Source organism: Perca fluviatilis, chromosome 15 (genome assembly GCF_010015445.1).
Source record: "Perca fluviatilis chromosome 15, GENO_Pfluv_1.0, whole genome shotgun sequence".
Lineage (NCBI taxonomy): Eukaryota > Metazoa > Chordata > Actinopteri > Perciformes > Percidae > Perca > Perca fluviatilis.
Genome location: NC_053126.1, coordinates 9,715,140 through 9,732,232, shown reverse-complemented (window position 1 = coordinate 9,732,232; position 17,093 = coordinate 9,715,140). Strand labels below are relative to the sequence as shown.

Genomic DNA, 17,093 nt, shown 5'->3' with positions numbered 1-17,093 from the left:
AATGTGTTCAAGTGTTACACAGTGACTTACAGTACAACATGGATAATAATGACATTACGTTAAAATGTAAATATAATCTGAATTCTAAGATACGGTAAGATTATTCTTACTGTGAGAATAACACAAATTATGTTAAGGAGAAAGCCATAACATGAAATTATGTTTGGGGAGAGATTGAACAAAGAACACTGTTCAAAGAAAAGGAGGAGTCAATGCAAAACTCAGATATCTTCACCTCTACTTATCTGAGTGCAGAGAGGACTTGAAAACACATTAAAAACACAATAAAGATCACTCCTTGCTACAAGGTCCAAAGACAGCCCAACAATCTGGATGCTGAAATTAAACTTCTACAAATACTTTACATTTCTACAAAGTAAGACACAATACTGTCTGTAAATGATATGATGTGGAATCTACGAGAATGAAAAATAATGTTACTGTTTCTGTTATAAAATCACTAGAGGACAGTCAGTGTCTAGTTTCTCTCTCCTCTGTTACTAAAAGGAGAAACTCAGATCTGCTGTTGTCATTGATCTTAACTGACTGATACTCAAACTTTGAAATGATTAATATAGCTCTGTAATAAAATCAATAGTTAAATAATAATATGTCTCTCTTTCCATCACATACTGTAATTTCATTTGAATTATTACATTATTAAGAGAAAACAGCTGAAATTAGAGATGAGTGATGACAGCATTTATTGTTATTGTTTATAGTGAATTTACTTGTATTGTGTATGGAGATAACTATTTTATATAAAAAAGATTATTAATGTTTGAAGATAGAATAATAATACAGTCATTAAGGAATTATTGTTGTGTATTAACACAAATAAAAGTCTAGAAAATAAGTGGAGACAATATTGACAGTTTAATGCAATAAAGTTATCTGTACCTAGATATGAAGAAATAAAACATGACACGCATATTTTCACTCTGCAGATATAATAACACTGAACAAACTCTTCTATTGACTCCAGTTAGACCAACATTGATGCTTCATATGTTTGATTTTATGCAAACTCAGTGACCTTCCTTGTTTCTCAGCTATAAAAACATCACATCAGGCTGTCAGTGGAGTTCACAGCACGTCAGTTTCGACATAAACCATGTTCTCTGGAGCTCTGCTGCTGCTGTTGGCAGCTGGATGTGAGTCTCTCTGGATTTGTTAAAGTAAACAGTTCTTCTTTTGCAGTATAACTTGATCATTTGTTACAAAACATTTTCTTTTTTAACAGGTGTGAAGTGTGAACAGTTGACCCAGCCAGCCTCTGTGACTGTGCAGCCAGGTCAACGTCTGACCATCACCTGTCAGGTCTCTTATTCTCTTGGCTACTACACAGCTTGGATCAGACAGCCTGCAGGGAAAGGACTGGAGTGGATTGGAGTGAAAAATACTGGAGCTTCATACTACAAAGATTCCCTGAAGAACAAGTTCAGTATCGACTTAGAGACTTCCAGCAAGACAGTGACTCTAAATGGACAGAATGTGCAGCCTGAAGACACTGCTGTGTATTACTGTGCCAGAGAGCCACAGTAACACAAACCATCAGTAGACCTGAACAAAAACCCCTCAGAGCCTGAACACTTGTAACATGAAGCCACCAGAGGAGGAGCCCTCAGACCACTAATGGTTTCAACACCAGCTCACTGTTACAGCAAGGAGAGAAACAGTCTTAGGTTCTTAAGTAAATGTAACATTAACAGTAAAATCAATCAATTTAAATACTCTGACATAATAATCAGTGATACATAATTGATATATATATAATACCCTTCAAGTGATGGAATAAATTCAGTGATTTAACTACAGTATAAATTAATCGTTTCTCTTCTATCATATCATTATTTACTTTTCATTAACATGTTTGTCAGAGATTCAGGTTTCACCTTCTCTTTATGTGAGAACACCTGAACATTTCATCTTCATTTTGATTTATTCAGATTTACTTTAGTCAGGTGATTTACTATCATCAGTATGTAAATCAGCATCCTTGTGTGTGGCCTCATAAAGAAGTGAAGTGTGTGTGTCAGTGCAAGACAGAAGAGCTGACATCAGTTCAGCTTCAACATCAACTTTTTTGCTTGATATTTCTGCTGCTGGCCTGCTGTGATCCTGTGAGGAGCTTTCAGTGGATTCACTCTAATACACACATTAGAAACCCTGAATAGTCAGATGAATGATGGAGATAATGTTGATTTGTGTTTCCACAGATGTGAACAGTATTGATCTCATCCAGACAGACTCAATGGTTGTGCAGCCTGGACAGTCTCTGACCATCAGCTGTCAGGTCTCTGGTTATTCTTTGACTGATAGCAGCTATGCAACAGGTTGGATTAGACAGAGTGAAGGAAAACCAATGGACTGGATTTCCCATCGGTGGGGTGGAGGAGACTTTTACCAAAATAATGCTCTGAAGAACAAGTTCCTTTACCACACACACACGTCTACTAGCTCGGTGACATTAACAGGACAGAATCTGCAACCTGAGGACACAGCTGTGTATTAATGTGTGCGTGTAAGCTACACAGTGATGCAAACCACCAACAGACCTGCACAAATACCCAGCAAATAGCATGTGACTCAAACACAAATTTACATGAGATTGCTATGAATAAAAGCATGAAGTGTAATGCAATCATTAATTCTTCAGTTCAACTTAACATTTACCATACAAACGGCCTTTATTTATGGTTAACTCCTGTCAAATACCTAGTAATGACAACTTGACATTAACCAGGATGACATTACCAGAGGATGTCTTTGCCATGACAACTTGACATAAACAGAAATTCACCTCTTTTTGTATTCATGACATAATTCATCACTAATCTTGCACATTAGATGTGCAAGATTAGAGACCAATTCTAGCACTTTTTCAGATAGATGTCTGACAGGAAATTTCACAAAACTGGGTGTCATGACACTGTTATGACAGTATAACTAATAAATATTTTGACCTCAAGTAAAGTGGTACCAATTGTATTTGTCATTAAGATATCATTGATAGGACTTGCTGTCATGACAACATTATGACAGTGTAACTAATACATATTTTGACCTCAAGTAAAGTGGTACCAATTGTATTTGTCATTAAGATATCATGGATAAGACTTGCTGTCATTACCACATTATGACAGTGTAACGAATAAATTCATTGACCTCAAGTAAAGTGGTACCAATTGTATTTGTCATTAAGATATCATGGATAAGACTTGCTGTCAGGACATTATGACAGTGTAACTAATACATATTTTGACCTCAAGTAAAGTGGTACCAATTGTATTTGTCATTAAGATATCATAGATAAGACTTGCTGTCATGACAACATTATAACAGTGTAACTAATAAATATTTTGACCTCAAGTAAAGTGGTATTAATATACACAGAAATATGGTATACATACAGATAAACTAACTGAAAAAATAAAGTGTGCACACAAAAGAAACCCTTTTCAGTTCTATGAGCTGAATTGTTCTTTGATGACAAGAGTTCAGAGATGTTCAACATTGGGGCCCATATGAGTTTGGTTTCCGTTTGTCCTTCCACCATGAAGAATGAATCAAGGGAAATCCGTCTACGTTCAGAGTCTCGATCCTGTAGCTCGCCACCCAGCCCACTGAACTGTGAATCTCTAAACCCTGGAAGTCTCTGGGATGTGAAAAATCGATGTGATTCAATATCCCTCTGTGGACTGGGCCTCCCCTGCGTAGGCTTTTCACCTCCTCCACCTGTAGATAAGGCCAAAAAATGTCTCTCAATTACTATTCAGTAATAAAATCAATTGCTTAGGCTACAATGAAAATAAAATGAGGTCATATTTCAGTTAACCCCTATTGAAATATCTAAACCTCTATTCAGTTTGTACAACCGTTCTTAAATTTCTTCTCTTAGGTATCAAACGTATATAAATCCCTTTCATGTACCAAAAGCACGTTTATATTAATAGGCAACCTTTATACAAACAATGCATTTCTAAATCAAGTTGTATGGAACTTTAGTAACATTAACACTATCCTAAATATAATTGCATGTAAACATCTCTCAAATTGTATTATTTTCATTTTCTTACAGGGGAGCATGCCCATGGACCTAAAAAAGAAAACTGTAAGTCAGTTTCATCATGACTTAAAAACAACAACAACACACACTATTATCAGAATCAGTCAACTGTGGGAATGAGTGTGGAGATGAAGAAGGTTGGTGAGCTAAGAGGGGGCCTGGTCATATAGAGGAAAAGTGAGCAAAGAGAAAACTATTTAAATCAGCGAGCAGCTGAGTTCTCAAAGTCTGTTACAGACTTCAGAGGGGTGTACACTGCTATCCTGAATTAGTTGACTTTACTAGAAATTTGTTTGGAAACCTGTCGCCTTAAACCATTTAAGTTTTTACACAAGGTGAAACTTAACAGGTCAAGTTGTATTAACACAGAGCGGTAAGTTGATGCAGTAGACAAATCAAGTCTACATTAGTCGTCATTAATAAAAATCATTAGTAAACATAAATTATTTTTTTCTGGAGGAATGTTGTCTAAAATAAGCATGTTAAGTTAAAGCTTTAGTGTGTAACTTTTCAGTAGTTCCCAAACTTTTTCACATCAAGGTCCCCTACACTGACACAAATTAGACCACTGACCCCCATTTGATAAGATTTTGTTCCCGGATCCCCCATCTGATCTTCTTCTCTTTGATGTTTTACTACAGAAAGTGTTTAAACCCATGACCCAAATAGTCATACATTCTGTCATTGTGTATGAACTTCTGTCATTGTCTGTACTGGGATGAAAATATATTAAAAATAAACGAATCCCCCTTTTGCTGGGGACCCCCTTAAACACCCTCAAGGACCCCTGTGGGTCAATACTTCATTGTTGTTCTCTCACTCGCGCCAAAAGCGAAAAAAGTCTTCTGTGATTGGACATTGCGGCTTGTGGAATTGCGGGACTTTTTTTTTTAACAATGAGCAGTGAGACGAAAAAAGATCACAGTAGGTCATAATAGTTACTCGCACACTACTCGTAAATGATATCTCTGGATCACACATTTATTTTTAGGGGCAAATGTGAGTGAAATACTTGCACTGTAAAGCTCTGCCTGTATGTGTAATTTATATTTTTTATGTATTGTATGCAGGATGTTTACAGTAAAATACCTTGTTTCCAGGCCTTCAATGTTTCTTTTCGTGATTTTGTCTTAATTGTTCTGTTCTTAAAATAATCACACATCACAAGCAGCAGGGAAAGTTCATCTATGATGTTCCCTTTTAAACCTGTAGAGGGAGGTCTATGCAAACTCTTCCTTCTTTATAAACACACCAACAGCAACTGTAGAATCATTAGAGGCAGAACAGCTGACAGCTTCATACATATCAGAAAGACTTTGATCAGAAATCAGTTCATTGCAGAGTTTGATGGGAAATATGATTGTCTGGGGTTTATTTTTTGTAGTTGCTGTTAATGGTGAGGAAATCATTTTTGCAGTTACAACGCAAAACAATAATTTTTTTTAAATGCTTAATATTTTCAAGTGTGATGGATGATAATCATTTCTTTCCTTACAGGAGTTCGGAGTGAGATCAAACTGGACCAGTCTTCCTCTGAGGTGAAAAGACCTGGAGAGACAGTGAAGATGTCATGTATTACTTCTGGTTATAGCGAATATATTCACTGGATACGACAGAGACCAGGAGAAGCTTTGGAGTGGATTGGGAGGATGAACACAGGTTCAAACTCTGCTAGCTATGCCAGCTCCTTTCAAAGCCGTTTCGTCATGACTGAAGATGTTCCCAGCAGCACTCAGTACCTCGAGGTCCAGAGCCTGACAGCAGCAGATTCTGCCGTTTACTTCTGTGCTCGAACACACAGTGACTGAAGAGAGTGGAGCAGCTGCACAAAAACCTCAACAGATATGTGTAGTGATCATAATAACATGAGTTTTCTAATCAGCAGCATACACAGGTGTTTATATTTTAGACAAATTAAATATATTATATATACATTGTCTGCAAATACCTACTGTGTTGCAACATACTGTATAAACATACTATTAGAATAGATTAAGAATCAAAGACAATTTACTCATTTGATGTAATCATTCATTATCCAATTATTGGGAGGCTGTTGCTTCTTTAAATCAATGCAACCACTTCTCATGTTTTGAAGGAGCAAAGTCTTCAGTTTGTTGGGAAATAATGTAAAACTGCAACAAATAGTTACCAGTTTATTGGTCTTGTGTCTTTAATACAATGCAATCTAGTATGACCCAATATTTTGTATGACTGGTTATAATGTAGTTTATAATGATCTGGTCTACAAATATTGACCTGAATATGTTACGGTCCGGCACTGTTGTTCCTGTCCCCGTTTGTTTTCCTTTTCCCTTTTTCCCTGTGTGTGTTGTCTGTGTCTGTCTCCTCCTGCTGTGCAGCCCAGTCAGAGGATCTAGGTCAGGGGGCGTGGCCATTACCTCCAGCTGCAGCTCATTGTCACCAATCAACCAGCAGTTATCTACCCGGGCTGGCCACCTCTCCAGCGCCAGTTCGTTCCTACACCACCTGTGGTAACTTGGCTCCGTCTCTGCGCCTGAGTCCCCACCAAGCTTAACAGAACGAACTGGCCATACATGAACTCAGCAGAGATGCCACATGAAACAACGGGTGATGGCGTACAACGCGCCCTCCACTCACAGGGAATGTTATTGGGACAACACGACCAACACATCCGGTCTCTATTGTATAACAACCAGCGGTTGTTGGATCAAGTATCTCAGCTCACCTCTCAGGTAGCTAACCTGGTAACACTCACTACTCTTCCTCCCTCTGCTTCTCCTCCGCCTGTTCCTCCTACAGTTGCTCCAGGCTCTGCAGCCGCTCCTGCCCTTCGGGAACCCCCTACAACCTCACCCGAACCTTTCACCGGGGAACTGAACAAATGCCGTGGTTTCCTGCTTCAGTGCCGCTTGGTGTTCCAACAGAAGCCCCTGTCCTTCTCCACGGAATCCTCAAAGGTACATTACGCTCTGGGGTTACTGAGGGGCAAAGCGTTGATTTGGGCAGAAGCGGCTTGTTCTACTCAGCAGATTGCCAGCCTGTCGTTTGACGATTTTTCCTCTCAATTGGAAATTGTGTTTGATCACCCGGACCATGCCGGGACCGCCACAAAGAGACTGTTGAAGCTACGACAGGGCACGGGTAGCGTGGCTGAATACGCCATTGATTTTTGGACCTTGGCAGCCGATTCCAAGTGGAATGACGAAGTTCTTCAGGGAGCGTTTGTTAACGGTTTGAGTGACACGATTAAGGATGAACTAGCTGTTCGTGATGAGCCTGCTAACCTTCATTCTCTCGTTTCCCTTGCTACACGAATAGACAGCAGGCTACGGGAGAGGAGACAGGAGAGGGGCGGTCGGGTCCGCACCGCAGGCGGGGCCCCCTCGCTTTCTGCAACCCGAGCAACACCACCACTCGGACACCGCCCACACACCTCAGCGGTTCCCACCACGGAACTAGACGAGCCCATGCAGCTGGGCCGTGCTCGTCTGTCCCCTGCCGAAAAGGAACGGCGCATGCGGGCTGGTGAGTGCATGTACTGTGGGGACCGCACTCATTTCCTTGTTAACTGTCCGGTTCGCCCAAAAGACAAAGCTCGCAGGTAAAAGTGGGCGTACTTGCGAGTGCTACACCTGACTCAATGCCCACAGCACCCCGTCTAGTTATCCCAGCTACAGTCCAGTTCAGGAATCTGTCTCTCCCATTAGCTGCTCTCATTGACTCTGGTGCTGAGGATAGTTTCCTTGACGTTAACCTGGTCACACAGGCTGAGATCCCTGTTAAGCCCCTGCCTAAGCCTATAACAGTAACCGCTATAGACGGCCATCAGTTTGCCAATATCACCCACCAAACTGTTCCCGTTTCTCTCATGCTGTCCGGCAATCACAAAGAAACCATCCAGTTTAAGGTAGTCTCCTCCTCTGCCTCCCCTCTTATCCTCGGTTTCCCTTGGCTTAGCCTTCACAACCCCCATATTGACTGGCAAAACCACAAAATACACAGTTGGAGCACTCACTGCCATTCTGCTTGCCTTGGGTCGGCTATTCCGCCCTCTGTAGGTTCCCCTGCTTCCCCTGTCAAACCCCCAGACCTCTCCTCAGTCCCTGAAGAATATCTGGACCTAGCCGAGGTATTCAGTAAGTCCAAAGCACTTTCACTACCACCTCATAGGCCATACGATTGCGCTATAGAATTGCTGCCTGGAGCCCCTTTGCCGTCCAGTCGGTTTTTCAATCTGTCCCGTACTGAGAGAGAAGCTATGGAATCCTACATAGGCGACTCCCTAGCCTCTGGCATCATTCGTCCCTCATCTTCCGCTGTTGGTGCTGGGTTCTTTTTTGTGGAGAAGAAGGACAAAACATTACGCCCTGCATTGACTACAGAGGACTAAATAACATCACAGTCAGAAATGCGTCCCCCTGCCTCTCATCAACTCAGCATTTGAACCCCTTCATGGTGCCACCGTGTTTACCAAACTCGACCTGCGTAACGCTTACCACCTCGTTAGGATCAGGCAGGAGACGAATGGAAAACTGCGTTCAATACCCTCTCGGACACTTCAATACCTAGTCATGCCATTCGGTCTCACTAACGCCCCAGCAGTTTTTCAGGCCATGGTCAACGATGTGTTGAGGGATTTTCTTCACCGTTTGTGTTTGTTTATTTGGATGACATTCTGATATTTTCTAAGTCACAGGATGAACACGTCTCCCACGTCCGTCTGGTTCTCCAACGCCTCATGGAAAATAAACTGTATGTGAAAGCAGAAAAATGTGAGTTCCACCGGCAGTCCGTCCCCTTTTGGGTTTTATTATCGAGCAGGGACAGGTGTCACCAGACCCTGACAAAATCAAAGCAGTTGCGCGGTGGCCCACACCCGTCACGCCTCGGAAGCAGCTACAACGCTTCCTGGGCGTCCCCAACTTCCCGCCGCTTCATCAGGGGTTTCAGTCGAGTGGTTGCCCCCTGACCAAGCTCACCTCCCCAAAGGTGCCATTCCTGTGGACGCCTGAGGCCGAAGTCAGCCGTGAGTACACTGAAGGAACTGTTCTCCACCTCACCTGTTCTTATTCACCCAGACTCCAGTTTGCAGTTTATTGTGGAAGTGGACGCCTCTGATTCGGGGGTGGGGGCTGTCCTGTCACAACGTTCCCCCACGGACCAGAAGCTCCATCCTGTGGCCTTTTTCTCCAGGAGATTGACCCCTGCTGAGAAAAACTATGACGTGGGTAACCGGGAGTTGCTAGCTGTCAAGTTGGCGTTGGAGGAGTGGAGGCACTGGCTAGATGGAGCAGAGCAACCCTTCATAGTCTGGACAGACCACAAGAATCTGGCTTACATCCAGTCATCCAAGAGGCTAAACTCCCGTCAGGCCAGATGGGCTCTGTTCTTCAGCAGGTTCAAGTTTATCTTAACATATCGTCCTGGCACACGTAATGTCAAGCCTGATGCTCTCTCTCGCCAGTTTACAGACAATGACGACTCCAGCAATCCTGAACCCGTTCTGCCCGCTTCCTGTTTGGTGGCGGCTGTTCACCGGGAAATCGAGTCCCTCGTCCGATCGGCACAAGAGTCGGAACCTGGACCGGCCGATGGCCCCCCCGACCTTCTCTATGTTCCCGCAGCTGTGCGGCCGCAAGTGCTCAACTGGATCCACACCTCTCGCTTCTCCTGCCACCCTGGTATGAACCGTACACTGTCGCTACTGAAGAGGCATTTTTGGTGGCCATCCGCCGAGGCTGACGTCCGGGAATACGTGGCGGCCTGTTCCATCTGTGCCCAAAATAAGGCTTCCCACCGGGCTCCTTCGGGCCTGCTGCAGCCTCTCCCAATCCCGAGTCGTCCTTGGTCTCACGTGGCCTTGGACTTCGTCACTGGACTTCCTATGTCTGAAGGTAATGACACCATACTCACCATCGTGGACAGATTCTCTAAATCTGCCCATTTTGTTGCATTACCAAAATTACCGTCTGCCAGTGAGACGGCCGACCTCTTTGTCCTACATGTATTCCGTCCCCATGGAATACCTGTGGACATAGTGTCCGATAGAGGCCCACAGTTCATTTCTCGGGTATGGAAGGTGTTTTGTTCTGCTCTGGGTGCCTCTGTCAGTCTCTCATCAGGTTTCCATCCCCAGTCCAATGGCCAGACTGAGAGGACCAATCAGGACCTGGAGGCTGCTCTACGCTGTGTGACATCTCAGAACCCGTCCACCTGGGCCAAACACCTCCCGTGGGTCGAATATGCCCACAATTCCCTCACCTCATCTGCCACCGGCCTCTCACCATTCGAGGCGGCGTTGGGGTACCAACCGCCATTGTTCCCGTCTCAGGAAAAGGAGTTAGCCGTCCCGTCAGTTCAGGATAACCTTCGTCGCTGCCGCAAGGTGTGGTTGGACACCCGGGAGGCCCTTCTACGGACAGCAGAGCGTAACAAGAGAGTGGCGGACAGGCACAGGGTAGTCGCTCCCCAGTTCCAGCCTGGTCAGCGAGTCTGGCTCTCTTCCAGCAACATCCCTCTGCGCACTGACTCCCGTAAGCTGTCGCCCCGGTATTTGGGTCCTTTCGAGATCGACTCCATCATCAACCCTTCGGCTGTCCGGTTGAAGCTTCCCCAGGCCATGAGAGTCCATCCTACATTTCACGTGTCCCAGCTGAAGCTGGTCTCCTCCAGCCCTTTGTGTCCGCCTGTGGATCCCCCTCCGCCACGCGTATGGTAACGGACCATCCAGCCGTACGGTGAGGAGACTGCTGGATGTCCGGATGCGTGGTAGAGGGCTTCAGTACCTGGTGGACTGGGAGGGATACGGTCCCGAGGAGAGGTCCTGGATTCCCCGGCGGTTTATACTGGACCCGCAGCTGGTGGCTGACTTCCATAGGGACCACCCTGACAAGCCGGGTGGGTCGCCGGGTGGCGCCCGTTGAGGGGGGGGTACTGTTACGGTCCGGCACTGTTGTTCCTGTCCCCGTTTGTTTTCCTTTTCCCTTTTTCCCTGTGTGTGTTGTCTGTGTCTGTCTCCTCCTGCTGTGCAGCCCAGTCAGAGGATCTAGGTCAGGGGGCGTGGCCATTACCTCCAGCTGCAGCTCATTGTCACCAATCAACCAGCAGTTATCTACCCAGGCTGGCCACCTCTCCAGCGCCAGTTCGTTCCTACACCACCTGTGGTAACTTGGCTCCGTCTCTGCGCCTGAGTCCCCACCAAGCTTAACAGAATAATTTGTACCTGTACAACAAAAAGTACAATTCTGCTCTACCTTGTCAGCATTGCCCGAAGATTAGCCGTTTAGAGCATTCAATCACCCCCTGTTAGTTGCTGATATATATTGACATGATTTCTGCTTCAATTACAAAAACATGGCTGGGATCTTAATATAAGACATATTCAACTTAATTGAAACGTCAGACAAAACTGTATTGTTTTGACTTGAAAAAATTCATCCATTAACTATACTGTGGTGACCCACAAGTAAGACTGAAAGAGACATTCACCAAGGGACTGTACGTTTAAGGGAGAGGTGTTATGATATAGGAGTTACGGATTAACGTGGTGTGTGGCCACTGTTGTTCTCACTCGCTGTACAGTGTTATATACTTATTGAAGTGGAGAGTAAAGTTGACTCAACGCATCTCCGTCTCTTGTCTCCTCACTGGGATATACATACATACATACATATATATATATATATATATATATATATATACATATACACACACACACACACACACACACACATACATGTGACCAAAACTGTCCAAACACACTGAAAACAAGAGAAACAATGAACATATCTCTCTCTCTCTTTCTCTCTCTCTCTCTCTCTCTCTCTCTTTCTCTTTCAGAGTCCAGCACTCCTCCTTTTCTAACAGAAAACTGTATCTCCCACTGCTAAAATGTAAATTCACACATTGATGCATAATCCCCACCCATTATGTCAACACAATATATAATCCCCATAACAGCCTCTTCAGTTGCAGACTGAGTCAAGTTCCCACCATGACATTTGTACAAAGCGTCCTCCTCTTGGCTCTCATTTCAGGTGAGTGAAGTCGGTGTTGAGCGAAGGAGGAGAAAAGGAGCTTTGGATGTCGGCTGGCTCCCTGTAATCTAAACTCTGTCTCTTCCAGCTGCTCAGGGCCAGTCCCTCACCTCCTCAGAGCCAGTGGTGAGCAGAGCTGGACAACCAGTCACTCTGTCTTGTAAGGTGGACTGTTGAGGGTAAGATGTGGATGAGAAGTTGTGAGCAGGTGTAAGTACTCAGGAGAAGTTCGAAGATGAGGTTGAAAAGATGGGATTCTATTATTTACCCCAATTACAGCCACTGAGGCAAGAATACCGGTAATCATATAGAAATTAACCAAAAAAAATTTCAAGAAAATAAAGTAAATTGACCTGAGAGTCAAAAACAGTCACATTTATACAATCTTACAGCTGTTTACAGGTTGACCTTTGAACAGGTCACTATTCGACACTAAACTGAGAGCAACAGACTTACGTCCTCCTCACTCCAGCCTTCCTCCCTAGCCAATGACACTGCTAGTCTATATAAGTCTGAAGCCCGCCACTGAAATTGGAAAATACCAAAGCCCGTCTACGGAAAGCATTTTCACTCCCTATTTAGCCCCATTGTACCAAATTTGGTTGCAGTTCCACCAGAGTTTCACTGGGGTGAAATTCACTGAATTGGACTCTATGGAGCTAGACGGCTAAATGTGTCTCTTTCGCCTGATTGCCGTTGACAAATCTCAGATTTGATTGTAGTTTTTGCAAGTTCAACATGGTTTATAGGTTGCAAGTTGAATGAACGAGTACTTATGTCCTTTTGATTTCTTACAGGTTGAGTTGTTGTTGCCCATAACAGGCTAGCATTCTGCTAATGAATGCTGATTGGTCAGTGAAGGATTGATTACGACCAGACATCCCGCTTGATGGTATCCGAAGCGGAACCAGAATGTCAGAGTGAATATTTCGGTGTGGTCTTTAAAACATTAGCAAACCTCTTTCTAACAGGCTTGTGCACAATTCAGAATTTAATTGAGAATGACTCCTAAATTCAATTCAAATTTATGTCAAAAACAGGATCTAGAATTACAATTCAAATTTGAATTAAAGGAAGCAGAACTGTAATTCAATACAAATTCAAAGAAATTCATATACATAACTTAAGTGAAGTGTTTGCAATTAGCAATGAAGCTTTACAATATATTTCAGATATGATTGCATTACATATTCTATAAATGATATTAGTTTGAACTACTTGTACAGATTACATTAACAGGAAATGTTTTCCCCCAGCAATGAATGTTAAAAGCTCTAGTCACAGAATAAATAATTAAGTTTGATTTATTGTAATTGTAATTTTGTGGAACATGATGGAACATGACTCCATTTCCCAGAATGCTTTACTTTAACCAAGTATTTAAAATGGTTCCCAAACAATTTGAGGTGGACATTTGTTTGAAAGCTTCTTTTCTGCACAATTTGATGGTCAACACTGGACATTTTAAGTTTCAGAAGTCCCTTACAACTTCAGATTACAAACATTTATAGATGTGACACCTGTAATAACAGCGACATGGAAAATAATAGCAGGCCTAAAAGGTCATCTGTACTAGTTCATTTTGAAGAACCAATTCCAACAAGAACACCTGGAAACCACAGAGCCATATGCAAGCACTGCAGTGCTCCAGTCACTCCATCAAGGCCACTTCACATTTCAAAAGGCATCTACAAGTAAGTTAACAGACAGTCTTTTTTTCATTAACATTAATGTGATACATTACTCAGTTATAGCCAATTGTGATTATATTATGGCATTACTTCGTAAGGAGTTACCCCCAACACTGGATATCATATGTGTTTAAAAGCCTGCAAGCACACTTTTTACTTATTACTTATTATAAATCAAGAAAACAATTCTTGTCAATTGTGGAATTAATAGAAATATTTGTTCTCTTAAAGAGTGATCTATATTTTGGAACAAAATGTATGCAGGGTTGAGGAGTGACTAGTTACGTGTAATGAAATTATATTATTAAATTACAAAATTGATGTAATTGTATTTAGTTGTATTACTGAGGTAAAATGTGTAATTCAATTAGTTAATAATCAAATTAAATGGAAATTGCTTTGCATTGATAAAGTAATCCAAATAAATTAATCCAAACCACATTTATAACGGGTAACTTATAACAGTAAGCAATTACATTTCCAAAGTAACCTTCCTAACACTGAAGGTATGTGAGATTCAACACATTCTTTCTGTTACTGTGTGGAATTTCTTTGAATTGCCATGAATTTAATTCCACTTCCTGTCATTCCAATTCCAATTCAAATTCAACTTCCCGTGGGGCAGAGTCATTTCAATTCAAATTCATGAATTGAATGGAGGCCAATTCTGAAATTTTAGTGCGATTGCGACTTACAATGACTTACAAAGATACATAACAGCTACAAGAGTAGCTATGTACTACAGGATTTACCCTATTATACTTTATCAACAGGAATAGATAGGTCAACAGCCAGCCACAAATAGTCTATAAACAAAGCATCAGTCTGTCTTTGAGATTTCACATGAACAATGGTTAAAGTTACTCAGGCTACTGAAGAACACCATAATTCCTCCGTTCAATTAGACCTTAGCGACGCACCCCAAGCTTCCATCCTTAACAAACAGCCATGTATATCGGCTCTTCCAGTCTCTCCACTGCTGGCTGTTCCAATTTAACGGGAGAGAGAGGAGCGAGAGGGGTTAGGATCTTCTTCAGCCAGAGAGGACATTATTTCTTCAGCTTCTTCTTGCGTTGTCACCCCGGTGGGAGATGTGCTAACAGGGCTTGCAACAGGTGAATTAGTCGTGCTATTAACGTCATCGCTACACAATTTCTTAGTAAAACCAAAATGAATTAAACTGCCTTGTTTTCTTTTTGCCATGGCTATATGATGCTTACTGTAGAATGGATTTTGCGCGCCGATTAATGGCCTCCAACGTTTATATTTTTTCTGCGAATCTTTGAGTTAACATGAACTAAACATTAGTTGAATTTGCACCGCAGTGCCGCCACGCCTTGATGCTCATACCAAGAATAGCATTTATAGTTATCTTTATTGAAGTGAATTAGGTTCAAATCGCCATCATGCATGAATGAATTATATTTTTGCAGTTTTACACATTATAATCCACGATGATCACATTACACAAAACTGAAATTGAACGTCAAAATGACACATTGTCAATATTTTTAGAGACCCCCCAAAATTTCACAAATCACATTTTCAGGGGAGCCCATGTCTTAATAAGGGGAGCCGAGCTCCCCCTAGCTCCCCCGTAGTTCGCACCCTGGAACTGCAACCAGTTCAGAAGCTGGAAGAATCGAGAGAGTGGAACTTCTTCCCTTATTAGAAATTCTTTGAACATACTAGTACGACAGTACAATACAGGGGTGACTCAGGTGAGTAGACAATAAAAGCTTAATACAGCCAAAATGTATATATCTATAAAGCTAGAAATGTGCAGATCACTATTTATATGATTCACACTATAATTTTTGACAAAGCCACACAATATATTGACGGCTAATAAATTAATTACTCAAACTCCGGGTAACTTCCTGTTGCCCCGGAAGTCATAGCGTCATTTAAACCCGACGATCGCTGCAAACTTTCCTTTATACAACAAAGAGCAGACGCCGGTAAGACACAAAGATTATATGTTACCCTCTGTTACCTTTTAAACTCAATAAACAGACACGTGGTTAACAAAGACTTATGTGTTGTGTGGTTATTATAAGCTGTCATGTTTGTGAAGTAAATGGCATGGTTTTAAACAATAAGAGAATTATGTATTGATGTAGCTATAGCCTATAAATCACTGCAGTATTGGATGTTAAATATGTGCACAAGAAAGCTAGGGGATAACTGTGTGGAATTTGATGAATGGCTAGGTTAACAGATGATTTGAAAACAGTGTGATAATTAAAAGAACATATTGACACGCAAAACAAACATATACAGGTAACCTTTGCACTGTCTTTGAGAAATGACTTAAGGCCCTGACACACCAATCCAATAATCGGCTGTCAGACACTCTGGTGAGGTCAGTGACTCAAATCTGTTCGGTGTGTTCCTTGCCGTTGTTCGTCGGAAGAGCCGTCGGCCTTCATTTTGGCTGACCTGACTTGCTTGGTCGGAGGGCGGGCAGTCGGACTCAATGACAAATCTGATTGGTGGAGTGCTAGCCCTTGACTAGCGAATCAGTGCACTTATGTTAGCGTGACAAACAGCCTCTCAAAATCTGACAAAAATCTTTCAAACTGACCTTTGTCGATCTGAAATTAAAACAGATTCAGCAACTGCATGGCCTATTTCTCGCTTAAAATGTTTTCATAAACATGTTTTGGTGAACTATCTTCGTAAAATATGAGATTGTATTCTGTATGAGACGTACATTATGCTTGGTTGTAAAGTCCGGGAGCAGCCAGACCCACGTGATGTGTTCATCCAATCAGCTGCTGGTTTCAATTTTTTGGGCGGCAATACAGATTAGCGCCGCCTGCTGTTATGGAGATGTATTACATCTCGCGCACACGCAGAACATACGCTCAGGTCGAGGTCGCTTCGGTGAGTTCCGAGGCACTTTTTTGACCAACTCGGGGAGACTGATCAGTCCGATTGCCTTTCCTCCTGATGGTCTGCTGTTGGGTTGGTGTGTCAGTGCCTATAGGTAGCGCATCGCTACCATGACGGCAGCTATGCGCCCCGTCACATGGACAGACTCTAGCTTGGCTGCACTGGATTATTCAGAAACCAGGATAAGGACTGGAATGGATTGGACGCATCGGTAGCGGAACTGGCACAATATTTGCCCAAATTGTCCAAGGCCAGTTTTCCATCACCAAAGACACGTCCCAAAATTGTGTGCACTTAGATGTTAAGAGTCTGAAACAAGAAGACTCTGCAGTTTATTATTATGCACGAGAGCCACAGTGACACACAACACTACTAAGCTGTACAAAAAGCTTAGTGAAGATTTTCACTGATCTT

The 17,093-nt window shown here is 42.6% G+C and overlaps 1 protein-coding gene and 1 gene segment (V, D, J or C); both read left to right on the top strand.

The window, feature by feature from the left end:
- The window catches only part of LOC120574579 (immunoglobulin alpha-2 heavy chain-like), a 41,663-nt gene that overhangs the window by 7,073 nt on the left and 17,497 nt on the right, over positions 1-17,093 (top strand). Inside the window, exon 3 of the mRNA XM_039825001.1 lies at positions 15,492-15,499. Within this exon, the coding sequence (XP_039680935.1) occupies positions 15,492-15,499 (8 nt within the window). The remainder of the gene's footprint in view (positions 1-15,491; positions 15,500-17,093) is intronic.
- Positions 1,090-1,581, top strand: LOC120574633. The segment is given in 2 exon segments: positions 1,090-1,154; positions 1,244-1,581. Coding segments are annotated over 2 exon segments (342 nt in total).